The sequence below is a fragment of the Micropterus dolomieu genome, linkage group LG04 (genome assembly GCF_021292245.1).
Source record: "Micropterus dolomieu isolate WLL.071019.BEF.003 ecotype Adirondacks linkage group LG04, ASM2129224v1, whole genome shotgun sequence".
NCBI lineage: Eukaryota > Metazoa > Chordata > Actinopteri > Centrarchiformes > Centrarchidae > Micropterus > Micropterus dolomieu.
Genome location: NC_060153.1, coordinates 27,061,504 through 27,089,329, shown reverse-complemented (window position 1 = coordinate 27,089,329; position 27,826 = coordinate 27,061,504). Strand labels below are relative to the sequence as shown.

General features: G+C 38.9%; 2 protein-coding genes across 12 annotated transcripts; one reads left to right on the top strand and one right to left on the bottom strand.

The window, feature by feature from the left end:
- vwa11 (von Willebrand factor A domain containing 11) lies at window positions 1–27,826 on the top strand. Of its 2 annotated transcripts, XM_046047830.1 has the most exons (19): window positions 8–127; window positions 13,692–13,804; window positions 15,944–16,133; window positions 16,920–17,056; window positions 17,181–17,325; window positions 17,748–17,841; window positions 18,104–18,232; window positions 19,498–19,684; window positions 19,815–19,984; window positions 20,200–20,312; window positions 20,449–20,565; window positions 20,674–20,847; window positions 21,160–21,292; window positions 21,427–21,579; window positions 22,252–22,344; window positions 24,523–24,794; window positions 24,962–25,095; window positions 26,317–26,476; window positions 26,652–27,826. In XM_046047830.1, the coding sequence occupies exons 3-19, from the start codon at window positions 15,951–15,953 to the stop codon at window positions 27,027–27,029; spliced, it is 2,772 nt and encodes a 923-aa protein (XP_045903786.1). In that variant the 5' UTR covers window positions 8–127; window positions 13,692–13,804; window positions 15,944–15,950; the 3' UTR covers window positions 27,030–27,826. The 2 variants fall into 2 exon arrangements, with proteins under 2 accessions (XP_045903787.1, XP_045903786.1); XM_046047831.1 differs by lacking the exon at window positions 13,692–13,804 and having other exon boundaries at window positions 1–127.
- LOC123969999 (prostaglandin D2 receptor 2) lies at window positions 5,045–19,635 on the bottom strand. Of its 10 annotated transcripts, none has more exons than XM_046047835.1 (3): window positions 19,379–19,635; window positions 16,930–17,044; window positions 5,045–8,654 (listed from the first exon to the last, which is right to left on the bottom strand). In XM_046047835.1, the coding sequence occupies exon 3, from the start codon at window positions 8,636–8,638 to the stop codon at window positions 7,325–7,327; it is 1,314 nt and encodes a 437-aa protein (XP_045903791.1). In that variant the 5' UTR covers window positions 8,639–8,654; window positions 16,930–17,044; window positions 19,379–19,635; the 3' UTR covers window positions 5,045–7,324. The 10 variants fall into 10 exon arrangements, 6 of the variants coding, with proteins under 6 accessions (XP_045903791.1, XP_045903789.1, XP_045903788.1 ...); XM_046047833.1 differs by having other exon boundaries at window positions 16,863–17,044; window positions 19,379–19,633; XM_046047832.1 differs by lacking the exon at window positions 19,379–19,635 and adding an exon at window positions 17,151–17,315 and having other exon boundaries at window positions 16,863–17,044.

Genomic DNA, 27,826 nt, shown 5'->3' with positions numbered 1-27,826 from the left:
GGAGTGTCGCCCAGCTTCTGGAACTGTGCTGAACCACCTTTATTATCTGACAGCAAGAGACACTCTTTTTACTGGAATTTCTTCAAAAACTTGAAGCCAAGACAAATCCTGGTCCTACCTTGGAGGGGTAAGTTTAACAGTAACATTTACAACAAGACATTGATTTTATTACTTCCTCCAGTATTGAAGATACAGTCAACAGACATAAACCAAGTACACTTCAATAAACAACAAATATAGCATGTGAAACTTTATGTGATTCTCATTCTATTTACAGAAATGTACATAATCTCTTTGGTTGAATATGCATTGACATGATACATAGGAGTGAATGCATGGTGTTTAAAAGAAAGTCACTGACATGTGCTGGCTGTTAATTCTCATGTAAGCATCAATGAGCTATTATCACTGTCGCAGTGCATTAAACCCTTTCAAAGCAATACCAACCAACCACCCCTCCCTCCATCTACTCTTTCTTTCTCTCTTTCCTCATCTCTCATCTGTACCAACTGTTTTTTTTACAGAGCTTTATATAATCTCTTTGGCTCTATCGTTTTCAACATCTTACGACCTCAGTGTTCTCACTGTTCTCTTGCTGTTTCTTTATCCATAAAAGTGTGTTTCTGTCTTTTATGCAGTTGAGCGTTAGGGTGCCTCTAATCTTTCCTACATCTATAACATTCCATTCATGTCTTTTTAGAGAGATTCAATGAATACCACCAGTCATGAGAATATCCAGTTGACTCATAAACGCTGGGGGCCTTTTTACTCGGAGCCAAAGAAGAACAATTAAAAGTTAGTGCCACAAACCAAGCCAGACACCCTGAAACTGCAATATATAATAAATTAAAGGACTTTTAATAGATATAGAAAAACCTGTCCATGCGCTTATTTTCAGTAGGTTCGACCATTTCTAAAACTTTATGACGCTGCTGCTAGAGTTGTGAGTGAGACCAGAGAGTGGATCACATCAGTCCAGTTCTCAAATCTTTACACTGGCTTCTGTGAATCAAATGTTTTCCTTGTTGCTCTGTTACAAACCATCCAGACCACTCAAGTCATAAGGGACAGGTCTGCTTTCTGTCCCAAGAGTCACATCTAAACATGGAAAAGTAGTTTCATTCTGCTGTTCTTCTACATTATTTTAGTCTTTTAAATCCCATTTAAAAGCATAGTGTTTTCTTATCTTAATGCCTTATATATCTTGTGTAAAGCACTTTTATTTTGTTGTTGAGAGGTGCTATACAAATCTTGCCTTGGCTTGTCTTGACTTGACTAATGGAACAATGATTTTCACATAGCAACCAAACCACAACTTAGACATTGGATTTACAAAGTCACTTTATTTTTTTAAAACAAATGAGACTGCCAGTGTACAAGTAAACCATGCTGAACTTTGATTATATTATGAACTAATCTTGTGTGACACATTTAACTTTTTTTTCTTTATTGTAAAAGTGGGGATTACTGTCTGTAGAAATAACGTGCAATCACTTCTGTAACTGTGCAGTGTTTCATGTGTTTCTCAAAATTGACATATTGGCACTATGAACAACCATTTGATTATGATTATCATTAATAACTACATGTTAACTACAATAACTACTTTTTTTTAATATATCTTGCAGGGGAAGACTGAAATAGAATATAAATGTGAGGTGACAAAAAAGCCTTCCCCTGCTCTCCCCTCAGGCCAAAATTAAACCCAAATAACTGACCACCTAATAATTACTTTTTTTACAGTTCCTTCAAAGTATATTACATTATCTCATTACTCATTGTAAAACATTTCCGTGAGATGTACACAGGATGCAGGTTCTGAACAGATTTCCTTCCTTGATTCTTCTTCCTCCTTTTATGTAATTTGTGTTTCTCAGTCAGTACGGGCCTTTGTTTGCTCCATTACTTGAAAGAGAAAAGGTTATTGCTGCACAGCCAAAAAGACAGAGAGAAACAGAGGAGGAGAAAATGAGACATAGTCCCAAAAGGAGTGACAGAAAAATAATCTGCTGGAACTGAATGGCTAAGAGGAAAGTGGAGCTTTGTACGTCTGACCCGTTAGGTTTAATCCTGCTCTGTCTTTATATTGTGTATCTTCACTCAAATATTCTCTCCAAATTACAACTACATAGTAATCCCACACTGCTGTGGCCTACATTACACCTGAGCTTGTGTGTGGGTGTGTCCGATTGAGAGTGAGGGAAAGAACACTTGTGATGGGCGGTGATGAGACAGTCAATCAAACTAGATATCAGATACGATAAAATCCAATCACTCAGAAAGGTGGTCAGGCATCCAGCAGTTCAGGTTTAAAGTCTCCTGGATTACAGGACCTGAAAAACATTATCCTACTTTATCAGTTCATGTCTGCTTATGTAATTGGTGTTATACTGCTCTCTGGTGGTTGAAATCAGCGTAACATGAACCACAATCTACAGCAACCAATGTTTTTGGCTTGTGAGCCCTTAAAACGCTTTGGGCGTTCTTTTACATTTTTCATTTGAATAAAAATAAATAATAAACATAATTTGGTGCAGGAGAAATGTATTTGTTTTCCCTATCCCTTAATTCATCTCAAGAACCTTCACATTTTTTGTGACCCCTGGCTTGGCGATGTTGATAGAGACACGCAGAGGTGGAAAGAGTACAAAAATATAAGTACGGACTTTCAGTTGCCATTTTACTGTTTAATATTTTCAACTTTCGCAAAAATGAACGTTTTTATTAGCTTAAGTCCATAAAGACTCCTTAACAACATGGTAGGCCTAAATCCATAATGATAAATCTACATAGGCTATACTACACACAAGCCTACTTAACTAGAAAATGCTCTCAAACCGCAGCCAAGGAATTCACTGAGGAGTGAGGGTTAAAATATGTAATTGTACATGTAACTCTGATTGACATGATTTATTAATCAACAAGTTTTGAGCTATTTTGTAGCTGCGCCGTTTTTGTCCATGAGACACCTGTAGTTACAGCAGATGCCTTTTAATACCACAGGGCACAGAAGTCTGGGGCAGCTAACCAAACTATTGTCGGGCAGTTAGTGGTATTTTCCACAATTATGTGAGCAGTCAGCCTGTCGCCTGCGGCTCTTTATCCAACAGCTAACTGTTGCATTACTCACTGCAATATTTCAAACTGGTCTGCTGCAAGGCAAGCAAATAGGAAAGTCCGATAGGCACCTGTTGGTGAGCCGCGGGGTGTTACGCTGCGTGCCGTGTGGCTGGCCTGCCACGATTGCTTAATCCGTCAAGAGAGCCCGGGGTCAGGGCGGCGTCTGGCCGCAGCGTAGCAGGTGGCAACCGCTGTTACGTGGAAAGTAACGTTATGGGAAGGCAAACTTTGCCAGGAGACCCAGGTAGTGAATTGGCTGGTAGTTGGTGGGATTTGAACATGTTTTCTATTGACTTTTATACATAGCCTACATGTGTACAAAATAATATCAATGCAACAACTGTAGGCTACAGAGCTTTATTTAGTTTAGTTTGGGTTGCAGGTGAGTCACTCTCACAGTGGTTTTCTTTTCCTTGTTCTGTTCTGATGTGTGGGATAAAGTTGCCCCTTGCCCATTAATTGTGAGCTCTTGCGCTGGGATAACGTATCTGCTGGTCATTATATTTACTGCATGTCAGCTAGTGTGTGTTTTATGGGCTCATTCATATATCATTCATATCTCAGCCAACCTGTCTGTTTTTGCTTTTAATATATATTTTTTATTATTATATGTTTACATTTTAATATAGCCTAAAGGCTTTCCAGTCATACTTACCTTCAGTGTGCTAGGGACCTGTTGTTTGTGGCTCCAAAGGGGGCCTCCACTATCTTCCAGTTTCTTAGCTGTCCATCACCTCCATTTAGGCCTATTGTATTTCACCTATTTAACCAAGAATGATAGAGCTTGAGACTGATGTAATTAATCTCTTGGGACCACTGGTTAGTAGGATCAGGGTAGTTTAGCTCTTAGGGTTTTCTGTATGTAGGTTTTAAATTGTACCGTAGATGTAGCATGTACTTCATATATTTGTGGTATTTATTTAGACAATGTGTTATTTCAAATATCCTATATATATATATTTGCTTAGTGTTTGGGCCCCTACAAGCGTCAGATAGCTTTAAAAAGGTGCCTCTTTGCACAAATCTGCGTTATTTCTAATGATTGTACTTGTATTTTAATGTTTTGTGAATAAACTAAACTGGACTGAACTAAACTGAACTGAGCTTGGCATCGTGCAGCAACAAAGACACTAAAACTAAACTAAAACTAAACATTTGAAAAAATAAAAACTAAACTAGCAAATTCACGTTAAAAAATAAACTTAAATTGAATACAAAAAGTCAAAACGAAATAAAAATAAAAACTAATGAAAAATGCAAAACTATAGCTAATAACCTCAGTCTGCTGTCAGAAAACTGTTAAATGACGGTTGTCTTGTGTAGCCGCATTGTAGCAGTCTACACGACAGCGGTCAGCGCTGATCTCACTTACAAACAGATTGCATTTCCTATGAGTACTTCCAAGTAAAAGTCAACCTGTGTTTCACCAGTTAATTGCTTTTAATATGAAACTGCAGCAGCCGGACATGTTCAGTTTGCATTAGCAGTAACTTAATGCAGCATTTCGATTAAGCCGTTCTCCTGCATTTAAGCCAAAGTGGTCTCGAGTTTTTCATTGCAATTTTTTTTTCTCAGTAACAGATTGAACATTTAGAAATTTAAATTTAAAAAACTACTTCAAAGAGTATAAGTAGGCTACACATAAAAGCTACTCAATTATTGTAACGTGAGTAGCCTAATTGTAATTCCTTACTTTCCACCTCTGGACACAACTAACCCCCTTGAGAGTGCATTTATTTGACTTATTTTTCTATTTACATTTGGAGTTTACTGTGACAAGAGAAACATTGAGAAATGGTCTATAAGAATCACATGACAACATGTTAGTAATAATAATATACTGTATTTTTATAGCACCCTTCATTCAAGAAATGCAGCTCAAAGTGCTTTACAACAAAGAAATGACATGCACTGAGTGCTTTACATAAAAAAACATATGGATAAGAAGATAAAAAAAGGGATGCATAACATACAATGGAAAATAAAACCCGTTAAAAAATAATAATTAAAAAAAGTCCCAAAATACAATGCATAGAATGCATGAAGTCAAGTAAAACACAGCTCAGTAGTGCAAAAGTGTGAAGCAAAGTGCAAATAATTTCCATCTGTATCAGGAAAGTCACAGCTAGCTGAAGGCTGAAGGGAAGAGACAGGTTCATAGCTTTCATTTACAAATATTTAGTGAAATCTATAAGTAGCGTGTTCCATATTGAGGCATAGCCTAACAGACAAAGGCTGCATCCCACGATTTTCATTCAACTCTTTCTGGGAATCTCCCTTAAAGCGGCAGCAGATGATCACAGTGTTCTTGAAGGAGAGTAGTGAACAAGGAAGTTAGCAATGTAGCTTGGCCCTTACCATTAAGGGGCCTTTGTATAGGACCTTAAAATCAGTTGTGAATGTTCCGGGAAGCCAGAGCACTGGTTTTATACAGGAGGCCAGTTAGTTAGAGTAACCACTTGAAATAAAGGCATGAATGAACTTTTCAGCATCTTTTCGATTTATAAATGGTTGTGCTTTATTATTGGAACATTTAAATGTAGTCAAAAAGCAAATATTGGTGTAGGTTCCTAGATGCATAATACAACAACAAGGCTAAGACTCTACAATCATGTTTTCAGCTCAGTGAGGAAAGTTGAGGAAATGCCAAGTTATTATTATTATTATTAAAAACCACTAATGTTAACCTCATGGTAGCACTAGAGGCAAAGTCAGGGGATGACCAACGCCTGTTAGCTTCACCCACCTAGGAGCATGAATAGCTTTGAGCTAAATACTGAATCAGCATGCCAGATTTAAAAGAAATCAAATGAGGACAGATGCAGCAAAACTGTACATACATACAATGATACCATGACATTTCTCATTTTGTAGTACGACCTGGTCTCAAATAAACAGTACATTAATGCAAACAGTAGATTATTTGTCTGTATAAACAAGCATTGACAGTAATGAATAAAAACACAACTCATCATTACTGTAATATAGTTAAAATGTATAACCTGGTCCTGCGTATGTCCAGTGTTTGGTTATTATACAAGATCATTCATGACTCAGCACCACATCCTCTTAAATGGTAAGTAGACCCGGCTTAAGGTTAACAAGAGCTTCCTCTAGAGGGACTATTGCGCCTACTACATTTGGACAAGACTGCTTCTCAGTAAAGGCAGCTGGGATGTGGAATTCTTTGTCAGACAATGCAGCGTAAGGAAGTGTGAAAATATGGTTGAAGGACAATCATGTATGTAGTCATTGAGCTGTGAGATACTGAATGTGGCCAGTATCAGTCTTGTGTGTCTGGTTAATTTCTTATGATGGATTGTGTATTTTAGCATTGGGATTGTTGATGGTGTGTTTTATATGGGAATTTATTATTGTTTTGTTTTGGGAGGATTGGTATATTTTAGTCTGTTTTTATAGTATAGTCTGTTTCTATTAAATGTGGTTTGATTTGATTTGGTCTGCTTTTTATGAAATGTAAGGTTTGGATTTGTCATTAATCTTTTAAATTATTATCCTGCGCAATATTGGCACCTTCTTAGGGACTGCTTATAAGAATTAGCTTTTAGCTAAGTCTGATATAATACATATGTTGTGCATTGTCCCTGTCAAATAAATAAAACATAAACATAACATGCTCACAGTGACAATGCTAACATGCTCAAATGTAGCAGTTGTAATGTTTTCTATGATCCCTATCTTATCATGCTAACATTTGCTAATTATCACAAAACACAAAGTGTACCTGAGTCTGATGGGAATGTCATTAGTTTGGCAGGTGGTCATAAACACTGGACTAAACAAAAGGTTGATCCTATGATAGCATTAGATGAAAAGTCAGAGAATCAAGTTATTACAATTCATCCTGAGGGGGACCACAGATGGCTGTATACAATTTTACGGCTCTCCATCCAGTAATTGTTGAGAAATTTTGGTCTGGACCAGAGTGATGGATGGACCAACGGACCGATGGATGGCTAAAAATCCTATACTACTTATTTATGTTCCACATATGATACGTCAGAGGGCTTCCTTGAAATTGCACATATATTAAAACATATCTAACATGATTAAAGATCAAAATCAAGCATTCCACTAAATCAAACATAAAGCCAAAAATCCAAATGCTTAGCTATTTTCCTTTTTTGATTCTTGTTTTGTATGCTCCACATGAAGGCATTGGGAAGGGGGGTTGGATGTCAGGTTATTGACAGGGTGAAGATGAACTCTTTGGTGACCCTGGTGTTGCAACGCTCACATCCCGACTGCTCTTTCGCCTAATATGTGCTCTTAAACTTCTCCCTGGCGCCATCAGTATCTCCCCTCCTTCCTCTACCAGACCGTCAAACACTGCTCCCAGACTCTGTCGTATTCTCACACAGAACTTTGGGCAGCTAAAAGCGTACAGAATAGGGTTCAACACCGGATTCAAGAACACAAATGTTGAGGCTACGGGCAGCCCCACCTCCACCAGGTCGAGATTTTTGTGCCAGTACTGAGCTGTCACTTCGATTATGCAGAAGATGTGATAGGGAGCGCAGCACAGTACAAATGCTGCAATCACAAATGTCACCATCTTGGTAAAGCTCTGGGACAGCTGATTGTTACTGGTCTGATTGGGGGTAGTAGGGGACATGGTTGTAGGTGTCAGGAATACAGATGGACTTGAGGCCGGAGGCTTGAGAAAGATGCTAGTGTTTTTTGTGGTTGTAGGGATATTTGAAGTACCTGATGTCCCATCTTTGTTTGACACAATCAGAGCATCAATGAGCCTGTTGGCACTCTGCTTCCTCCTCCTCCTCCTCCTGTTCCTCATGCTGACAGAAATGTAGATGTAGCTTCCTGCAATCACCACCAGAGGGAACAGGAATGCCAGCAGCAACTTGGAGATGGCTGTTGCTGCCTGCCTCACTTTGCAATCTCTTTCCAAAGTGTCTTGAGAGGATGAATACAAGGCAAAATCATGATAGCATAGTTTCCTCCTGTCCTGTGTCTCGGTCACTGAGCGGAACAGGAAGTAAGGTAATGTATTAATTACTGCCCACAGCCAACCCAATGCACACACCTTCCACGCTCCTGCCACTGACCGATGATTCTGGCTCCACACTGGCTTTGCCACCAGAAGGCAGCGGTCCACTGAAATGGCTGCCAGCAGGAAGGCTGACACAAACATGTTCAAGAAGAAGATGGACGTCTCCGTTTTGCAAAGAGCGCTGCCGAGCTCCCAGCTATGTGAGGAGTAAAGGTAGAAGGTAAAGAGGGGCAGCGTCAGAGTTGCCAGGAAGTCAGACATGGCCAGGTTGAGCACCCAGACAGAGGCTACGGTGCGGCGCCGCAGGCGGAAACCCACCACCCAGAGGATGAGGGCATTCTCCAAAATCCCCAGGCAGGAAACCAGGCCGTGGATGCAAACCACCACCAAATTGGCCTTTGTGTTGTTATTAAGGCTGTGATTCTTCATCATTTGTAGCAAGGGACAAACCAGCGTTCCCCCAGTGGCATTTGAGTTGAAGTTCATGTCTGACAGTGGTGCTCTGAAAGAAAAAAAACACATGAGAGAAGTGACAAGAAGCTAATGGGGAACCAACTGAAATCAGAGCTAGGGGTGCCTGTTAGCCCACTTGGTCGTGCGCATGCCCCATGTACAAGGCTGAGTCCTTATTGCAGTGGCCTGGGTGTGGGTCCATCCCGTGACCCTTTCCTGCATGTCATCCCCTCTCTCTCTCGCCCACATTTTCTGTCCCTCATCAGTCCACTCTGTGCTTGTTCGAAAGCAAAACACTTCTTACATGTTACCTTCAGCAATAGCTGATTCATTTTTTAAAATGCATGTTCACGGTTGTCTACAGTGGAAAAGATTCACAAGAACACGTTTCACAGTCTGGCAGTAATGGCAATGATGATGGAGATGATACTGTTCCTAGTAGACTTGCCCCTGCCTGCAGACAGCTGATAAATCACCCCTCCGTTTCCTCACATACAATGACTAAATGAAATGAGCACCATAATTGTCTTGCTTGTTAATCTTTATAGCTCAATTACAATCTACTTTGGTGCTGAGGAAACTGTAAAGAAAACCTTATGAAATGCAATTAAGTTGCAGATAGTGAGAATTATATCAGCAACATGACTGACAACATTACAGATAATGAATCCTCTTGAACAGTATTATTCTTGGCAGTAACTGACTCGTGGTACAACAGTCACGTAGGGTTACATTTTGGGATTTTTCAACTGTACAGTCACGCAGTTATAACAATACAGGCAAGAAAGACATACAGTAGTTCCAGGGCATTTCATTATCACATATTCACCATCTCCTCTATTTTCTTCATGTTGCATAATGTCACACTAATGTAATGAATGTCCATGAACTAAGTGTGCCACCCTTATCTCACACAATACACTAAAAACACTTTAACATAGGGGTGTACTGTTTTTCCTTTATCCTCATCCTCTATAAAACCAAGTGAAAAAAACAACTTTTCTCTACAATGTCTCATTGAAACGAACAACGTGTCAAAGCCTGTTCCCGTGGTCTAGCCACATACCAGCCCTTGGGAAACTACACATGCTCAGTTAAGCAATACAATCACGGAATGTTTGAGAACCCAAAGCGATACAATATACTGCCGCAAGGATTAGTATTATTATCTATGTGTCTATCATCTCTTTTTTGTTGAGATAACCAAACTGCCACAACAAAAGTTGAAACAAACTAAAGATGAAAGTAATGCAGGCAGTCAAATATTATTAAGATGCTGTTTTTCTACTTCAACTCCAAACCTTTTAATTTGCTTATGATGCAAAGGCAAATCACCCAGAATAACTTCAGGAAATGTAGTCATGTAATTGCAGCCAGTCTGCTTGTCGCCAAGGAAATAATCATTAAGGATTAAGGACTGATGCTTTAAATCTGACTATTTTTATTGCTGCAAGAGAGGAGAAAAGGTTTGAGCTCTTGTACTGAGACAAATAGCTCTGAAGAACGAAAAATACTCCGTACTTAAAATGATATTATAATGCCACTCTTCCTACAGTGTGTAACATGTGGCAGAGGAGGAGGACAACAGAGCGAGTTTGGTTGAGAAATGTTGCCAGCGTAACTGCTTACAGTAGTTTCTTGGCAGAGCTAATAAGGAGATACATGTCTAGTTTTTCAACTTACCTTCCCCGACTGCACAAGTGACCATCGATGGGCATCCCAGTGTTATGCCATAGTGTCTAAATAGTCAGATTTTGTAACCTGATAGGGAGCTTCAGGTATTTAGATTTCCGTCCCCCTCTGCCATTGTTCTTGGTTGCAAATTCTTAATTATTTTTTCCAATTACAGAACATACTTTCATATAGTTCTATAGAAGTTACGGTTAAGGTTGGAATTATATACAAGAAATTCTAATTTTCACTAAATATTTTAGAATAAAAAAATGACTATTCAAATTGAGTGTTACCATTGTAAATTGTACGTAAAGCCTTGGTTAGTCACATCCACTTACGCTGCTTAGATGAGGTAAACACAGCACCATGTCTGCACTTGAATACAGACATGTGAGTCAATATGTTCACGACACAACGCTGAGGCGACTGGTATATAACTCAACCCCCTTTAGTATAACTTGCATATATGGTCACAAATCAGAAGGTGTTTTTGCTTGAATGAAAAGTTTGAGTTTAGAATGTCTTGGTGAGACATCTGCTTTTAAAATGAAATAATTGAGAACTTCAATGACCACAATATGAGAAGCAGATGCTTCATGGAAACGGTGAACACACAATACAGAGGAATAAAGGTTAAAGTAGCTTAGCACCATAGCAACAAACTGTTGACACTGCAAGTTTCAGCAGACTGACAAGCTATGTGGTTGTATTATTAAAACAATTAAAATTATATTCTACCAGTCTTTGAATTGCAAAGGGAAATTCTATTGCTAATTCCTAATATTAAATATGACCACAGGTTACTGCTGTACCGTTAGAGCATGATAGGTGGTGATAAGAGACACTGTCTACTACATGGAAAACAAAACAATACGATATTTGTGTTACATGAACTGGGAATTAAACACAATTAATTAGAAAAAAACATACCTACTGTGGGAGTATTAGGGCAGCATGGAAAAAAGGTCTGCAACAACAACAAAACCTCCTATCAACTGAAAGAACTGTATAAGAATGTATAAATATAATAGTTTAAAGTACAGCATAATAAAAAGGTACAAATCAAACAATAACAATGGCTTCATTAAGGCAGGATTATATCCATGAAAAGTCAGAGTCACAACATACACTGATGATTACAGCATTGTTTTTGTTGACCAAAAGCTGTGGAGTTCTTGTTAATGAGATCACAGCTACAATCATCATAGTTCTGTGAACTGTGAATTAATTAAAAAGTATTTGTAACACTCACCTAGACGTTAGGTTATATTCAGATAAGAGAGAGAAAGTCACAACCTTTCATTCCAAAATCCTGTTCTGTCTTCTTCTTTGTCTTCCTTTCACACATACTCATCCCTCCAGTTCTGTCACTTTCTACTGCTCTCATGTTATGGAGACACCCACTGAATCCCTCCTCCCCCTAACACACACACACACACACGTGCGCGCGCACACACACACACACACACCTCACCTTACTCCACCCTATGTGCTGACAAGAGGGAGGGAGTGTGGGAACATGGGTGCAAATTTAACGGAAATTTCAATTAAGGAAGGTGAGTGGGAAATACAGAGAAATATGAACATCTAAGAAAGAGAGAAAACAGAATGTGAGAGAGACTGAAATGTGTTACCTGTGATGCCACTGTCTGTCCTGCTTTAGTGATCATAGAGGCTGGACTAGTTGCCCTTACACTTCATCCTGAGCTGTATGTTTCCACGATGATACAATGCATGCAAGTATAAGTCTATATACTGACACATTTTCACACTAACATCCTTTGTGTAGACAACTAAAATAACAACTTTCAAATATTACTCATTTGGCAGCTCAGTATCAGAGCAAAGGGGGAAAGAGGAGAAAACTGTGGTTATAAATGTCTGTCGCCATCTGGTGGTGATGCGACACAACTCAAAACAACTTTCACTTCAATGTGACTATTTTGTGCGCTTATACAGAGGAGATGAAAGATGCTGAGAGATCACAAACCATACTGTTAATTTGAGTATGTAAAAGCAATATGAATTTATTGTATATTAAATTAAAACATTTGCATTGTTAAAAAGCACAGGGGGTTAAAAAGCCTAGCCGACATAGAAACAAAAACCCTTACTATCCCTTACCCTAACTAAAGGTTAAAGGTAAAAGTAAAGTTTAAAGGTAAGGTTATTCCATGGTCAGATCAGATTATACATCAGTCATAACATAACCTGACAGAGCCATAAGTAATTTAATTACATGGAAAATTGATACATATAAAAAGCATGCACATACCCAGATATATTGTGTTACACACATTATGTGTTACACATATTATGACAGAAGACCCTTAATATTGTGGGAGAGAAAGTTTTCAGATTCTTTAGGGAAGTAAAAGTACCAATACTGCAATATAAACACTCTCCATTTCAAGTAAAAGTCCTGTATAGAAAATGTCCCTTAAGTCCCAAAGGAAAAACACTCATTATACAGGGAAATAAATTGCCCCTGATGCATTCATGTTAGCATGTTAGCATTTTACTGTTGATCAAGGTGGAGCTAATTTGAACTAATGTATATACTGTTGGGTAGTTTAATCAATAACAGTGCATCATATTACCAAATGTATTATGTTTTGTATTTGAAATCTTAATTTTCATAGCTATCAGATAAATGCAGTAGAGTAAAAGATACAATATTCTCCTCTGGAAGGTAAAAAGAAGCAACTAATCATTCATTCATTTCATGGCTGCTGCTAGCAGGGAAACAGGAACACAGGGGGGTAGGACCCAAATGCAGATGCCTGAGACAGAGCTGATGCAGTTCAGTAACTTATTAACATACAAAGAGGAACTCAGGCTTACAAGATGGTGAGGCAGGCAAGAGTCAAAAACAGAGAAGACAGTCCAAACAGGTAAAGGCAAACAGATCCAATAAGGATAACAACATGGCAAAGTCCATAACGGGTTGGTAACTGGTCTCAGAAACAATGGATGAACAAGAAAGAGAAGCTAGAGAGAAAGACATGTAGCGCTAGATGTAACATCTGGCTGGGATCAATGGAAGTAAACTGGTAGCCTATTAATTGTGTGTGGCTGATGAGGGAATGAGACGCAAGTGAGGAAGTGGGCGGTGGAAGTCCAGGTAACTGCAGAGCGAGATGTGAGAACAGCCGCGTTCAGCCCTGACAAAAGATAGCAAAACATTAATATAAACGAAAACGGTGGTTCCTTGAAAACACTTTTGTGTTCGCAACAGTACACGTTGCTGCTGAACACCTCTGACATACCCACCAATTGAGAAAGAATGGACCTCAAAGCTTTTTGCACTCTGTTTCACAGGGGTTACTGACAAACCCTCTGTTTTGATTTTAGGTTTTAGGGCACTGTTTGGATTTATTCTCAGATGTCTCATCGACTTCTTTTCCAGCAGCAGCAGGCAGCTGTTCTCAGTAAAACGCTCTGATGACACACCGTGTGCTATCTGGCTGGACCTGCATACACTATTTCTCAGAAGATAGACAAGTGTTTACCTGAGAACTGAGAGTGAGTAGATACAGAGGATCCAGTCAGTAATAAGTCACTACATTTAGCATCATACTCTCATTTAATGTTATCTTTTTTTTCTGGAATGACAGTGTTTATGTCTTCACTGAACATTGCTCAGTACTTGCTGGTACATTACTGAAACTGTTGAGCTCAGCAAGATGATTGTTTCACCATATTAAACACCAAACCCTACAGTATCTTCAACCAAGTCCAGTTGCCCTTGATATTAAACTTCGTTGGATAACTATGACCTGGATGACTGAGAATCTTCATAGACACCAAACCCTACAGATTAAGTTAAATATTAATCTGTAACCTCATATTACACCTACACTAATAACCACAGATGACTATACCCTCGCAATAAAAGTATAAAATCTATGTCATAAATTAGTGAAATATGAAAAGATCCCACTTAGTTATTGAGCTAGCTGGAGTATGTTTTAGAAAGTGATAAATTAGTACAATAATAAATCAAAGAAAGAGTAAATTAATTTAGTATTGCATTTTGTAAACTTCATTATAATTTTGGGAGCCATAAAGTTCAGTAACCCATGCTTCCAAGCATTTTTGTTAATTATTATAATGGGTATTTATAACAGCAAAATAAGTTTTTTTAAAAAACTAACTGCCAATTCATACTTAAATTAAAAGTCTGCCAGAAAAGATAAGGACAAAATAGCAATAATCCATCCCAGCTCTCGGGCAAGCTTTGGCTAAGTCATGCATATCCTGGATACAGGTGAGGGTGACAAGAATTAACTGAAAAATACATCTAAGAGGGAAATATTTCACATGAAAAATTGTATTTATATCCAGTCTACGTGGTTGTGTAGATAAGTAAACCAAATATAAACCAGAAAATAATTGCCTTGTCAAGTGACTCGTTTGCATTACTGTATTCAGAGTTTTCATCATTGCCCTCCTCATCTGACTTGAGAGGTAGGGGGATGAATCAAGATATATCTTAACTTGCTACACCTTTTTTGAACCTTTGCAATCAGTTACTCACAGTGTGGTCATTTTGGAGAGAAGACTAATTTATTTTATTGTACTTCATGTACGTCATGTAGTGTATTTGTCCTTCAAGGTGTGTATTCAATTATGACAGTATTTACACCAAATGCTCAAGTCTCCACCCTCCATCATACACAATCTACTATATATAGAAGAGTGGTGTAGTTGGATGTTACACTTCTTTAAGAATCACTGGAGTGTCGTCACAGCTGAGAAACATCAAGGTATGATTGTATTTCAAAGTTTGATTTTGTTAATTTAATTGACAAGGTTCTGTGGCGACGATAGTTTCCCCACATAATGCACATAATGTAATGCACATGTAAATAACTGCCACATTGTTGTTTCACACATAGTTCTATAACTTGCACATCTGTTTATTCCATATTTTTTATATTTTATATATTTTACATTTATTTATGTCAACTGTATGTTTATGTCTAGCACCTAATAACCATAGCCATTTACTTGTACATGTAAAATACTACTTGGCAAGTTCTTTCTGATTGGGATTCTGACATTGCTAAAGACAAGACACAAAACTTTTTCATAATGAGTCAGTATCATCTCTTTGTCCTTTTTCAGCTGAAGTTTAAAAAAATGTTTTAATTAACCTGTGAGTAATTTACATGGTTTTATTTTATTTATTTTATATATTATGTATTATTTGGAAGATTTTTTTGCTAATGTATTTTCTTTTCACACCTTATTTTAATGTTTTATATAACAAAGTACAGCAATATAGCATTGTTGAGTTGGAACATACTGTCCTGATGGTCTTTAGTTGACTATTGACATAATCACTGAGAAATTTGTGGGAATACCAAATAAAGGACAAAGCAGAAAGTGTAATAAGAGGGAGTGGCCCATCAGCACATTCTTCAAAGGTGTACTAAATGTGTGTCTTTATCTATGAACTCCTCGTGTCAAGTTCAGTTCAGTACATTAAATACCTTTACTGGGCTTAGAATAGAAATGTCTTATGTCTTGTGTAGGATTTAAATTCTATAATTGTAATGTGTATTTTAGTATGTCTTTCAGGAGCACTTGGCAATATGTGCATCAAAATTCAGACACAAATCAGTTGAATAAACAGTCATTATTTTTCTCTCCCTCTAGATTGATCATGACGTCAGTGCTGGGCACAGTCCTGCTAGCTTTGGCCCTAACAGGGACCACTGTAGCCTTTGTCCCCGTCGGAGGTGGGGCATCCACTCATGTCAGCATTACAGGACGGGCTCTAATGCAAAAAGTGAAGGAGACATGCCGGGCGGTGGCTGAGGCAGCTGGTTATGAGTTCAAACCCACGGTAGGACGCAAGATAAAAGTGTGCAAGACGGCACAAACAGTCACCGACAAACACACTGAAACACACTCACATGTTCACCCTCATTTCCATAAATTGAATTCAAAAATATACTGATAACATGGAGGGTGTTTCTGCGGGTAACATATGAGTCCCTTTCTTATTTATTTTACAGCCTCATTTAAGTCACAACTGCACGTAACAAAACAAAAAACTCTCTGTCATAATCCTGTTGATATTTTGACTCTCCAGAGGATACAGATTTTGGACTTTTGCTTTTAATCAAAATGTCCTGGCAGATTTGATGGAGCTCAAGACTCATCCTGAGGACAGCTGTGTTACTTAATTTTACTGTTACACTATAACTTCCAGTCTGATGTTCTTTTGTTCAATTGTTAGATCCTCGTCGCTCCTGTTGATGTGTTGGGAGATTGAAATAATCAGTGTAGTTGCTGCTGCTGCTGTGCCATCTGTGTGTAAAACAATGCACAGCCTGTCTTGCAAATCAGAGACAGTAGATGAAACACATGTATTATTCCTGCTGCTGTGTGATGGCTACAGGTATTTAATCAACTGCACAGAAAACATCCGACATTATCAGTAGATGTAGATGTAAGAAAATACATGTGCCAAAGAAAACTGCATAAGGCACTTCATTTTAACCTAGCTCCATTACTAAGACAAACTGTCTTTGTGCATGCCTGCTCTTGTTTAAATTGTGAACTCTCTTACCACTCATTTTTCCTGTTACTGCAACTGTAACCTCTAGCCTCTGACCTCTGACTGCAGGGTTCATCACCTGAAGAGCTGGTCCAGGCCTGTCTAGGTCCCACAGCAATAGGAGAAGTGTCTGGTGCCAAGTTTCACTCTGCTCTTCAACAGATCTACACCCAGAATGGACTGGTAGACCGTGACTTTGTCAACAGGTAGGTTGAAAGAAAACAACTGTTATTTAAAAAGCAATAGAATAATGTGACTGTTTATTGCAAAGATTTAAATATGATTTGCTCTTACACCCACCAAGTTATTACATGTGAAACCTGCTTTCAGTGCCCCACATCACTTCAACTCAGAGGCCTTTCAGGAGGGACGTGGCCTAATCACGGAAGGTATGGTGGCCATTAAGGCTAACATTCAGAAGGAAAACTACCAGGCTGCCAGGGAAACACTGGGCAGAGTCCTTCATACACTACAGGTGTGAGCATGGAAAGGAACAGCTAGGCATAGAGAACACCTCTAACCCCTAACCTGAACTCTTCTTCTATCTCCTTACAAGTTTCTTTTTTGATTGATTTGATTGCACTATTTAGTTAATTCTTACCACTGATGCCATATTTGCGAATAGCTCTTACTAGTATCTATTGTCACTTGTAGATCTCTCACTGTATTGATGCTTGCATGCTTTGGATAAAAGCGTCTGCCAAATGAGTAAATGTAAATATGAGGAGGCATATACTGCATGAAAGAATGATGCGATCAAATAAGGTAGAATGAGCGAAAAATGAGAGTGAATGGAGGAAATGTTCTAAAGTTCACTTTAGGATGTGTAGAAATACTGAATATGGAATCACAACTCTGTCTATGTGTATGTATAAAAGAGTTTCCATGCACTGTCAGGACTTCTACAGCCACAGTAACTGGGTGGAGCTGGGGTACACAGAGCCATACATCAGCCTCATAAGACCAGACCTTCCTCTGGAAAATCTAGCAGGTGTGTATTTTGTTTTCATACACATACTGTGGGTTTAGCAAAATGTTATAAAGTAGACAATATCCATATAAAATGGGTTGGGTAAAACTCTATCTGGGAGCATATCTTTAGACCAAAGAGCAGAGTGTGTAGTTTTATCCTAATGTCATCTTGATGTGTTAACAGAAGTCAAACTAATAAAACAAAGTCATGCTTATTTATCATGGTTCATAGTTAAATTTGTTTACTTGCTGTGCATCCCATGTGCCTTTTGCTTATTTAGATGTCAACACTGCGACCTGCAGTGACTGTGCCAGTGGAACATGCCCCAATTCCATCCTCCCTAACATCCTTCAGGAGAAGAAACTCACATCTGGCTACATGGGAATCTTCTCTGCTACCAAGCCCAAAGGTATCAGTGGGAAATACTTCTCCAAAGCATATTCGGATACATAGGGCCATATTCATTCACACTCAGAAGGAGCAGGACTGGCTGAGCAGTAGGACCAGTAGTCTGCAAATTGTTGCCACTAGAGCATGTGCATTGTGTTTTAATTGCCATCAAGGTGGAAATGCACTTCTTCCACATCTAGTTAAAACATGTAACATTTAAAAGATACACATGGATACATGACTTGGTAAACACACCATGATAGAAAGAAACCAGGAGTTATTTCACTAACTCACTTAGATATATAAAACAGGTTAAGCAAATACCGTAAAATGTCAATTAATAGCCGAGTCCCAAATAGCCCCCTACCCCGTTTACTGGCCTGGTGATTTTGACAAATAAACACCTGCCTCAATTAGTTTTTATAGAAGTTCTTTGGATGTATGAAACCTCTTAAACCCTTCGGGGTTGCCTGCTTTAGCTGCTTCTAGCTGCTTAGATCGGTTAGATTCTCCACAATTCAAATCATATAACGGAAACAACGAGCCCAAAAGTCTAATTCTTATAGATTTACTGGTGCAAACTGCCTGGTACAAGAAATGAAAAGGAAAAAAAGTGATGGCTGCCATTACCTTTGAAGCGGTCGTTAAGTCTGCTCGTTATGTCCGAATGTGTTTTCATAAAAATGAATCCAAGTTGTGAATCCTGTCATGTGAAGTCCATCGCTCTCTGTCTGCTAACTTCTCTCATCCTGCACCGTAAGCCGTCTGTCAGAGCTAGATCAAATGAATGATGTGTATTTGATATTATTTGATAGTTTTTATACAAGTATTATTCTGTTTGAAATAAATAATGTTTAATAGTTTCAGTTTTGTGCAAAAGGAATTAAAGGCCTGTCCCATACGGACGCCTGTCCCAAATATAGGCAGGGTCAATTATGATTGATTGATTTTAGCAAATAAAAGCCTGGGCTATTATTCAAACTTTTACGGTAATGTTTATATTTGCTGATTTACACAAGAGGCCACTTTCAGAATAAAGTAATTAATTTAAATTCGGCAAAGAGGAGAAGGATTAGCCCAGTCCTACACCTTAAAGTTACAGTTCAACATTTTGGGAAATACTGTTATTTGCTTTCTTAAAAAGATTAGATGGGACGATCCATACCACTCTTATCTATGCAGCAGTTATATCCTGTAGTCCTGTTGCCATCATGAGGTCAGAAAAGCACACGAGTACATAGCAGGGACAAGTCCTCTATAAATATCCCTGCTGTCCTGTGCCAGGTAAATGTAGCCATGGAGGTGCAGCTGACCTGACTAGCACAGCAGCTCCTCGCGGAGGCATCAACAAAGACGAGAGTCGCCCGGACAATGTGGCCCTCCACAATGCTGCTGTGAATGCAGCCACAGCCGCCAGCCTCCAGCTGCTGGAGGACATCCGGTCAGCTGCCGGGGATAAAGACTTCCTGAGGTATGATGTTCAGGCAAAATATCTCAAAGTTTTACTTTATGATGAAAATAAACCCCTCACTGTCCAGACTGAGAAGGATGATTAGATTTACCTGACCCTGGATTCTTCATTCTCTCTTTCTTTCTGACAGAATGATGGGGATTGCCCGCTCATCTGTCGTGTGCTTTGTTATTGACACCACTGGCAGTATGTCAGATGACATCGATGAAGCCAGGGAGGTTGTTTACGAAATCATTGACAGCAAAAAAGGGACACAGGATGAGCCATCTGAGTACATTCTGGTGCCCTTCAATGACCCCGGTATGAACTTTTCTACTGATCATGTTTAGGAAACCATTAGTGGTGTTAGGCCCCGGGTGTGTGATAACAGAATTGCTGTATCTGTCTGGCTGTGTAGTTACTACTAGTTACATTAGGATGAGAAGTGATTTAAAAAAAAGATACAGTTAGTCCTCAATACTGTGAACCACATGCTAATCTTAACATTTAGCCCCTTTTCCGTGGTTTATATGTAGATTTTGGGCCTATGATCAGGACAACAGACCCTGAAAAGATGAAAAGAGAAATCTCTAAACTCAAGGCGAATGGAGGTGGTGATACCCCTGAGATGTGCCTGTCAGGACTTCAGGTACTGAAACTATGATGTTGTCATATTGTAACTAGGATGGTTGTTTATTTTTTTTCCCACATATTTGTATGGATCCCTGTGAAGACTGTGGTGAATCTGAATTAAAATGACCAGGTTCATTATTGTATTTTTTCAGTTGGCTCTCACCGGAGCCCCTGCCTCCTCCCACATCTTTGTTTTCACCGATGCTATAGCCAAAGACATCGCTCTCAAGGACACTATTGTTGCTCTCATCAGGAGCTCCAAGTCAATCGTAAATACTGACTGACAACCAGTGATGCCCTATGTTCACTCAGTTTATTGAAGTCAATTTAACTTGAAAGGCTGGGGGTATAATCTCAATATTAAATGAACTCCACAGGTGTCATTCTATATGACTGAGGCAGGTAGCCGTCGTCGTCGTTCCCTCAGAGCTGCGTCCTTTGAAGACTACAAGGACCTGGCTTTGGCCTCTGGAGGCCAGGCCATCCAGGTGTCTAAGAAGCAGTTGCCTCAGGCCACAGACGTCATCCTCGACACCTCCACTTCAGCTCTGGTAAGACTGTGCACTTCTAACAGTGTGTTCTGTACCAACTGAAGCGTGTACCAGGAAGTATCCGCTGCCGTACCATCAGACTGCAGAGCAGCTTTCCTCTGGGCACTGAGACTCCCCATCCTCTGTGCTCCACCATTAACACATTTTTCTGTTTTGTTTTTATGTGTGTAGCATGAAAGGACAACAGCTTGCACTTTGTTGTACAACCCTGTGTTCTCTAATGATAAATACATGAACCTTAAACCATTAGTGGTTGAAAAATAGAGAGATAAATTATCAGTTTTGCAACTCTTGTTCTCCCCCCTCAATCAGGTGACAGTTCTTCAGCGAGCAAGGAATCCTGGAAAGCAGGAGACCTTCCCCTTCACGTTGGATGAATCTCTGAAAAACATCACTATCTACCTCACAGGATCATCCCTTACTTTCACACTGACCAACCCTGCGGGTAATACACTATTTCCAATGCACCGTTTTAAGATAATGGCAATGTGTTAGACTTGTTGGGTGTCCCTTCCCTGCTTCTTGCTGAGAATGGTTGATGCATATTTATGAGTAATGATGCATGGTAACAAATTCCAGGCGTGAGCCAGAGCAGCAATGAGGCCAGCGGTAAACTGGGGACCATACAGACAGTGGGCAACCTGAGGAGAATTCGTGTCAGTGCTGACAAACAGACAGGAACCTGGAAGATCAACATCAACTCCAACCAACCATACACACTGAAAATCACAGGTCAGAACCTGTATATTTGTTCATTACACAGCCAACGCGCTGTTGAAATTGTGTCATCTTACTTTAATCTGCAGATTAGTTCAACATGTAGGGAAACATGCTTTTTCGCTTGTTATATAAAAAGATCAATACAGCTCTCATATAAGCATCTCAGCATATAAGCCCCAGTAAAACCCCAAATTGTCATCATCATACCTTTTTGTACAGATTAAACTAACAAGATATTATATGGTAATTGGTGAGCTGTTGGTTACATTTGGACAGAGATAGCAGAGGCTAGCTGTTTCCCCCTGTTTCTAGTCTTTGAGCTAAGCTAAGCTAATCAGTGGCTGGTGGTAGCTTCATATTTACCAGACACACATGAGAGTGGTATTGATCTCATGTACCCTTTGGCAAGAAAGTGAATAAGCGTATTTCAAAAAATGTTGAACTAAGATAATCTGAACCCATATTCGCACTGACCCCATTGCGTTTTAATCAGTAGCACATTTAATATTTATTTCTACTTCTTTTTGGGCAATGCAAACCATGTAAATTAATTCTGCCTCTATTGTCAAAACAATTTATACAAATTATTACACAGCTGTTGTACAAACTTAATTCTGTTTTTAAAACAGTTGAGAGGCAGTTAGGTGTCTCTCTATTTACTGTAAACCTGTACTTGTTTTCCAGGTCAAAGTACTATTGGTTTTATCTATGACTTCGTGGAAAGCTTCAAGGGACCCCACCCAGGTTATGCAGTACTCAGTGGGCGTCCACAAGCAGGTACATTACATGCAATAAAGCAATTTCACTGTTTCACAACCGCCTAACTGTACATTAATACAGACACAAAGTGATTATGTGTAATCATCAATCATAAATGTGATAGTCCTACTACTTCTTTGTAATTATGACATTTTATAGGACTTCTGGGATATTTGCTAGTTGAATTTAAATTCTCTAATGTAATTATATCAAATGTTTTCGTGTTAATCATGTGTCACTGTTTTAACAACATTTCCAAGCATCCAAATTATTGTCTGTGAGTTATCATGCGATGGTTAAGCATCAGTGGTGATTAAGTACATTTACTCGAGTACTGTACAAATTTGAGGTTCTTTTTGTGCCACTGTCTACATCTCAGAGGGAGATATTGTACTTTTCACTACATTTATCTGACAGCTTTAGTTACTAGTTACTTTAAAAAATAAGATTTTACACACAAAGCATATGAAGACTTAATAAAATATGTTTTGTTATAAATTAAAATACCCAACATTTACAAGTACAGCTGACATGATTATTAGAAGTTGAAATGAACTGGCAACAACTTTGATAGATTAAGACTTTTTTCATGTAAAAACATTTCATGGTTACACTTTCGCAAATGTGAAGAAATGCAGCTTTTTAATTATTTATTTATTTGTAATAATTTTGAGCTTTGAACTGTTGGTTAGACAAAGTAAGCATTGTAAAGTTGTCACTTTGGGCTCTGGGCAATTGTGAAGGCATTTCTCACTATTTTCAGAATTAGAAGAAAATAATCATTAGCTGCACTCAAATAGTTAAAATCCTGCTTTTAAATTAATACATGAGTTATAATAAATATATAAAAGTTTAACAGCCACAGGACATTTTTTTTTCTACAATGATTTCTTTTACTTTTTATACTTTAAGTGCATTTTCCTGATTATTCTTACATAATATTACTTTAGTAATATTTTTAATGCAGGACTTTTACTTTTAACAGAGTGTGATATTAGTACTTTTACTGAAAGGGCCCGAATACTTTGCCCACCACTGACACTGGCATTACTGAAAGGGCAAACTGTTTATAATGAATGCCATTGTTTAATGAATAGGAAGGTTTTCCTACTGTAAAGTCAGCAACCTATGACAAACATGGCCATACTAATAGTATTTTTTAATTTTGTTCCATAAGTATTATTAAAAGCATATACTTTTGTACTTTGACTGAAGACTTCTACTTTTAGTAGAGTAATATTTAGCAAGGGTATCTGTACTTTTACTTAAATTCAGGATTTGTGTACATCGCCCACCGCTGCTATGCATTAAAAACGTTATTAGTTACTGTGCAGTTAATTGCTGTACATGTGGTGTCTTAGCCAGGTGCCATAAAGTGGGTCTCAGTACTACAACAGCATCATCTAGTGGTGAATAATAAGTCACCTGAATCTGCAGATCCCCTCAGCTCTATGGACATCTTATCTTCTAGCTTATTGTTTTGTTTTTTATGTGTGCAAATTAAAATTATTTTGGTTCACTCTCACCGCTCTCATCAGCGTATTTTCCAGATGTAGCAGGCAGTTGTTTTCAGAGAAAGTCTACGATAATCCCATTTAAAATTACATACCCAGCACCAAACAGTAGACAGAGAAAGTTAGCAACTAATTGGTGAGCATAGTAAAACATTTAGCAACTAAAAAGCCATATTTCCCCTAATGAAGTCCAAAACAGAGCTAAAAAACAGAGTGGATATTGGACTTGCCAGGTGTTCAGAAACAGGAGTCAGAATAAATGCTAATGTTGCTATGTGTCTGCGAGATGTGTAGCATAGGCCCTTTATTAGGTGATATATACACTGACATGTGTGTGTTTGTGTGAATTGATCAGTGTTGTGATCACACCCTATTTTGCCAACTATACAAAAACTTTCTACCTTAAAAAACCACTTCACACTTTGTAAATGTATATTTGAAAAATATAAAATATAAGACATTAAATGATTAAAAGCCGACTTCTATTTTCCTAAAACTGATGGCATGGCCCAATTAGCTACTTCAGCTTATGATGAGGCTGGGCAATGCTTCCAGTACCCATTCCTTACACAATCCAGTATTTAGATTTAAATCAGTATATCAGTTTTTTGCCATGATAATGGATCTTCCTCTTGTTCATCCCCCTACCTTGCTTCTTCGTTTCTCTCTTCTGGTAACACAGGCCAGCCGGCCACTCTGATGCTCTCAGTAATGGGTAGGAATGGTCCTTCCTCGATGACTATTGGAGATGTTGGCCTGGTAACTGTGTCTGGTCCTGAGACTGTTAGCAATAGCACAACAATGGACATGGGCAACGGAAACATCCTGGTGACTGTTGATGCAGTTCCTGTGGGGGAGTTTGTGGTCTTTCTGAAAGGAACTGATAAAGTGTCCACCAGTGATTTTCAGAGGCAGTCTACCACCCAGATGTCTGTCTCTAAAGTGAATATCCAGGTCAGTCTCTTCACTTCTTCTTCACGACCTGTGTCGTGTGTAAAGCAGATTTAGATTGATTTAAAGTAAGAAAAAATTAATTAATACTTTTGCAGAATTGAACTTGGTCACTCTTCTTCAATTGTTTTGTTCCCGTCTTTTTGTTCTTCTTTTCAATTTCCCTCAAGGTTGTGGTAGACAGCAGTGTGGAGCCAGGAAAAGCCTTCAAGCTTCCCTTCAGTGTCATGACCCAAGGCCCCGGTGGTCAATTCTCAATGAACGCCAGAAATGACAAAGACTTCCCCATGTCCTACCCAAGCAGGTGAGCAGCTAAAAACAATTCCTTTGTTAAATATCCTTATCAATATTGACACGTCTCTAAATCTACAGTACCTACTCCTGCTGCCTAAATCTTAGTCTAAGTTAAATCTGAGTGGAGTCACATGTGCAACCCCACCCACCAGTTGGGAGTAAAGGTTATGGTCAGGCTTAAGGCGCCAGTACTATGCTCAGTCAGAACTGGTTGTCAGATGATCGTATAGCTTCAGAACCCCTCTCCCCCCACACCTTTCCACCATCTGTCTCAGACTATTTCTGTAATTTTCTGAAACTGACAATCTGACATTCACACCCACTTCACACTGTGATTGGCGAATGTCTCTCTCTAGATCTCTTTTTCCATTCATTTCATTACGTCTCCCCTGTCTCTATCGCTTTCCACCCCACCTGGCTGTTCTGAACATGTATAAACACTTTTGTCTCCTGACATGGTCAGACAACACATCGTACAAGCGTAAATTGCCCCTAGGGTGAGTGACACGAGTTATTGCTCCAACTCAAGCGGCCTGCAGGCCACCAGTGGTGATGACAGATTTCAGTACAAGTAACAAGTAGCCCAATCAGACTCTAAAGCCTTCCCAGTTGTTAAAAAAGTAGCCAAACTTCAGTATACGCACTGTGAAATTTGGTACAGATAAACATGGTGCTGAGAAGATGAATTCTTTAGACTTTAGCGATCCCCTGATTCTGCCTGTTTCGCCACCAGAGGGTCACAGTTCTCACTTATTTAGCAAAATATCTCAACATCTACTAGAAGGACTAGTACAGACATGAATGGTTGCCAGATGATGAATTCCCTAGTGTCACTATGAGGTTGACATATGTTGTCCAATAGGGACCATCTAGCCCCATCACCTGGTCAAAATGTATCAATGTATCCAATACCGGCTAAAAACTAATGACACTGCCATTAGCTGTACTTTGTTTTTAATGCTTAATAGCAGATGTCAGCATGTTAACATGGTGAACATGGAAAACATTATACCTGCTAAGCATCAGCATATTAGCATTGTGACTGTTAGCACGCTGACATTAGCATTTAGCTTAAAGCATCACATGTGCCCACGTACACTCCCACAGAGCTGCTAGCATGGATGTAGACTCTCAGTCTTGTTAAGATTCCAATCAAAACCAAATGTGTAGAATATTACCAGTAATAGTTAATGTAATTATAAAATGAATTTTTTCTCTCCTCCCTTTACAGCCTCACCTTGACAACTGGACAATATACTAATGCTACTTTGACCATTACACCACCTGCCAGCACACCATCTGGCACTGATGTCACTCTGACTATGGAAGCCAAGTCATCCAGTGGTGTTGACTCCAATTACGCCGTTTTGAGATTCTCTATTGTTACCAAGGTAAACAGACACAATCTGCTTAACACAGTTGGAAACAGTGTAAAATAAATAAAAAGCTTTCGAACATAGCCACAGATGACTATTACATATGAACAAGTATCCTACAGATCTAAATTGCCCTTTGCCATTATTCATGCATACATCTCCCTCCTTTCTTTCCCTGTTCTCTGACCAGATTACAGATTTTGTTCAGCCTTCGTGTGAAGTGGTTAGCGTGCTGGCAGATGATTGCCCTCAAGATGTGTCTGAGTGTGAACCTTTCCAGTGGGAGCTCTTTGCCAACCTTAGTGACGGAAACGGCACTGGGATAGAGAGGGTTTCCCTGCGTCAGGGCAATGGAAACCTCACAACCACCTCCTTGAGTGCTCCCATCATTCACGCGAACTACACAGCCTCCTGCTGCTCGCAGATTGTTGAGATTTTAGCTGTAGATAAAGTTGGCAATGTTGGCAAGTGCTATCATTCCATTGTACGTTCTGCTGGCCCTCCTGCTTTAACTCTGTCGCTGCCACTATGGTTGTTCCTACTGGTATCAGCCAGCCATTGGCTTTGAAGGGCTTGTATTAGGTTGCTCAGTATCTTGTCTGTATTCTGCAGTTACTGGATATACCGACTCGAGATGATTTAAAATAATGTGCCTAAACGAGTGAACGCTTCCATCTTATGCTTAGATATACTACCTTAATAAAATGTGGGCACTGATTAGGCAATGGATGATCAGTTGTAAGAAATTAAATATTTATGCTCAAAAAAACTACAGTTGTACATGGTTGAACATTTCTACTTTTTGTAACACGTTTCAGTTTTGCTGACAAAAATCTTGTGTGACAAATGTTTGGTTGACAGCACAACTGGTGCATGACAGCAGAAAACCATTTTTACCACCTAAATGCACATCAGGCCTGCAACTTTTCTTGTGAGGTGCTGGAATAGATGTGATGCTTTCAAAAAATCTGTGCATAATTAAACAAGATAATGTTTCCCTTTTTAATCACATTTACCATGGAAAATATATACATGCACAGTAAATGAGCTATGCACACATTCTACAATTTAATGGAATCAACATTTAACCAAAGGCTACTTTTTCAAGGCAAAATAAGTCCTAGTGTGGAACATAGTACAGTTGCCATACTTTAATGGCGTTTGTTAACATTTGGCAGACAAATACAATAATATTCAAAGGAAATGAAATGACATTAAACAGTGGCTTGTGAAGTCCAAAACAGAAACACTCCTGTTGAGTGTTATCAAATGTCATTTTTCATTCAACATTTCATTGACGTCCATTGTACTAGTATGTCAACGGAAATCTCAATAAAGTGTTTCATTTCATTTTGGGAAAAAAAA

Excerpts from the sequence above, each read along its gene's own strand:
- LOC123969999 (XM_046047835.1), bottom strand. The coding sequence starts at position 8,638 with ATGAACTTCAACTCAAATGCCACTGGGGGAACGCTGGTTTGTCCCTTG.
- vwa11 (XM_046047831.1), top strand. The coding sequence starts at position 15,951 with ATGACGTCAGTGCTGGGCACAGTCCTGCTAGCTTTGGCCCTAACAGGG. Across the intron at positions 16,134-16,919 it reads GTTATGAGTTCAAACCCACG|GGTTCATCACCTGAAGAGCT; the intron begins GTAGGACGCAAG and ends CTCTGACTGCAG. Across the intron at positions 26,477-26,651 it reads GATTCTCTATTGTTACCAAG|ATTACAGATTTTGTTCAGCC; the intron begins GTAAACAGACAC and ends TTCTCTGACCAG.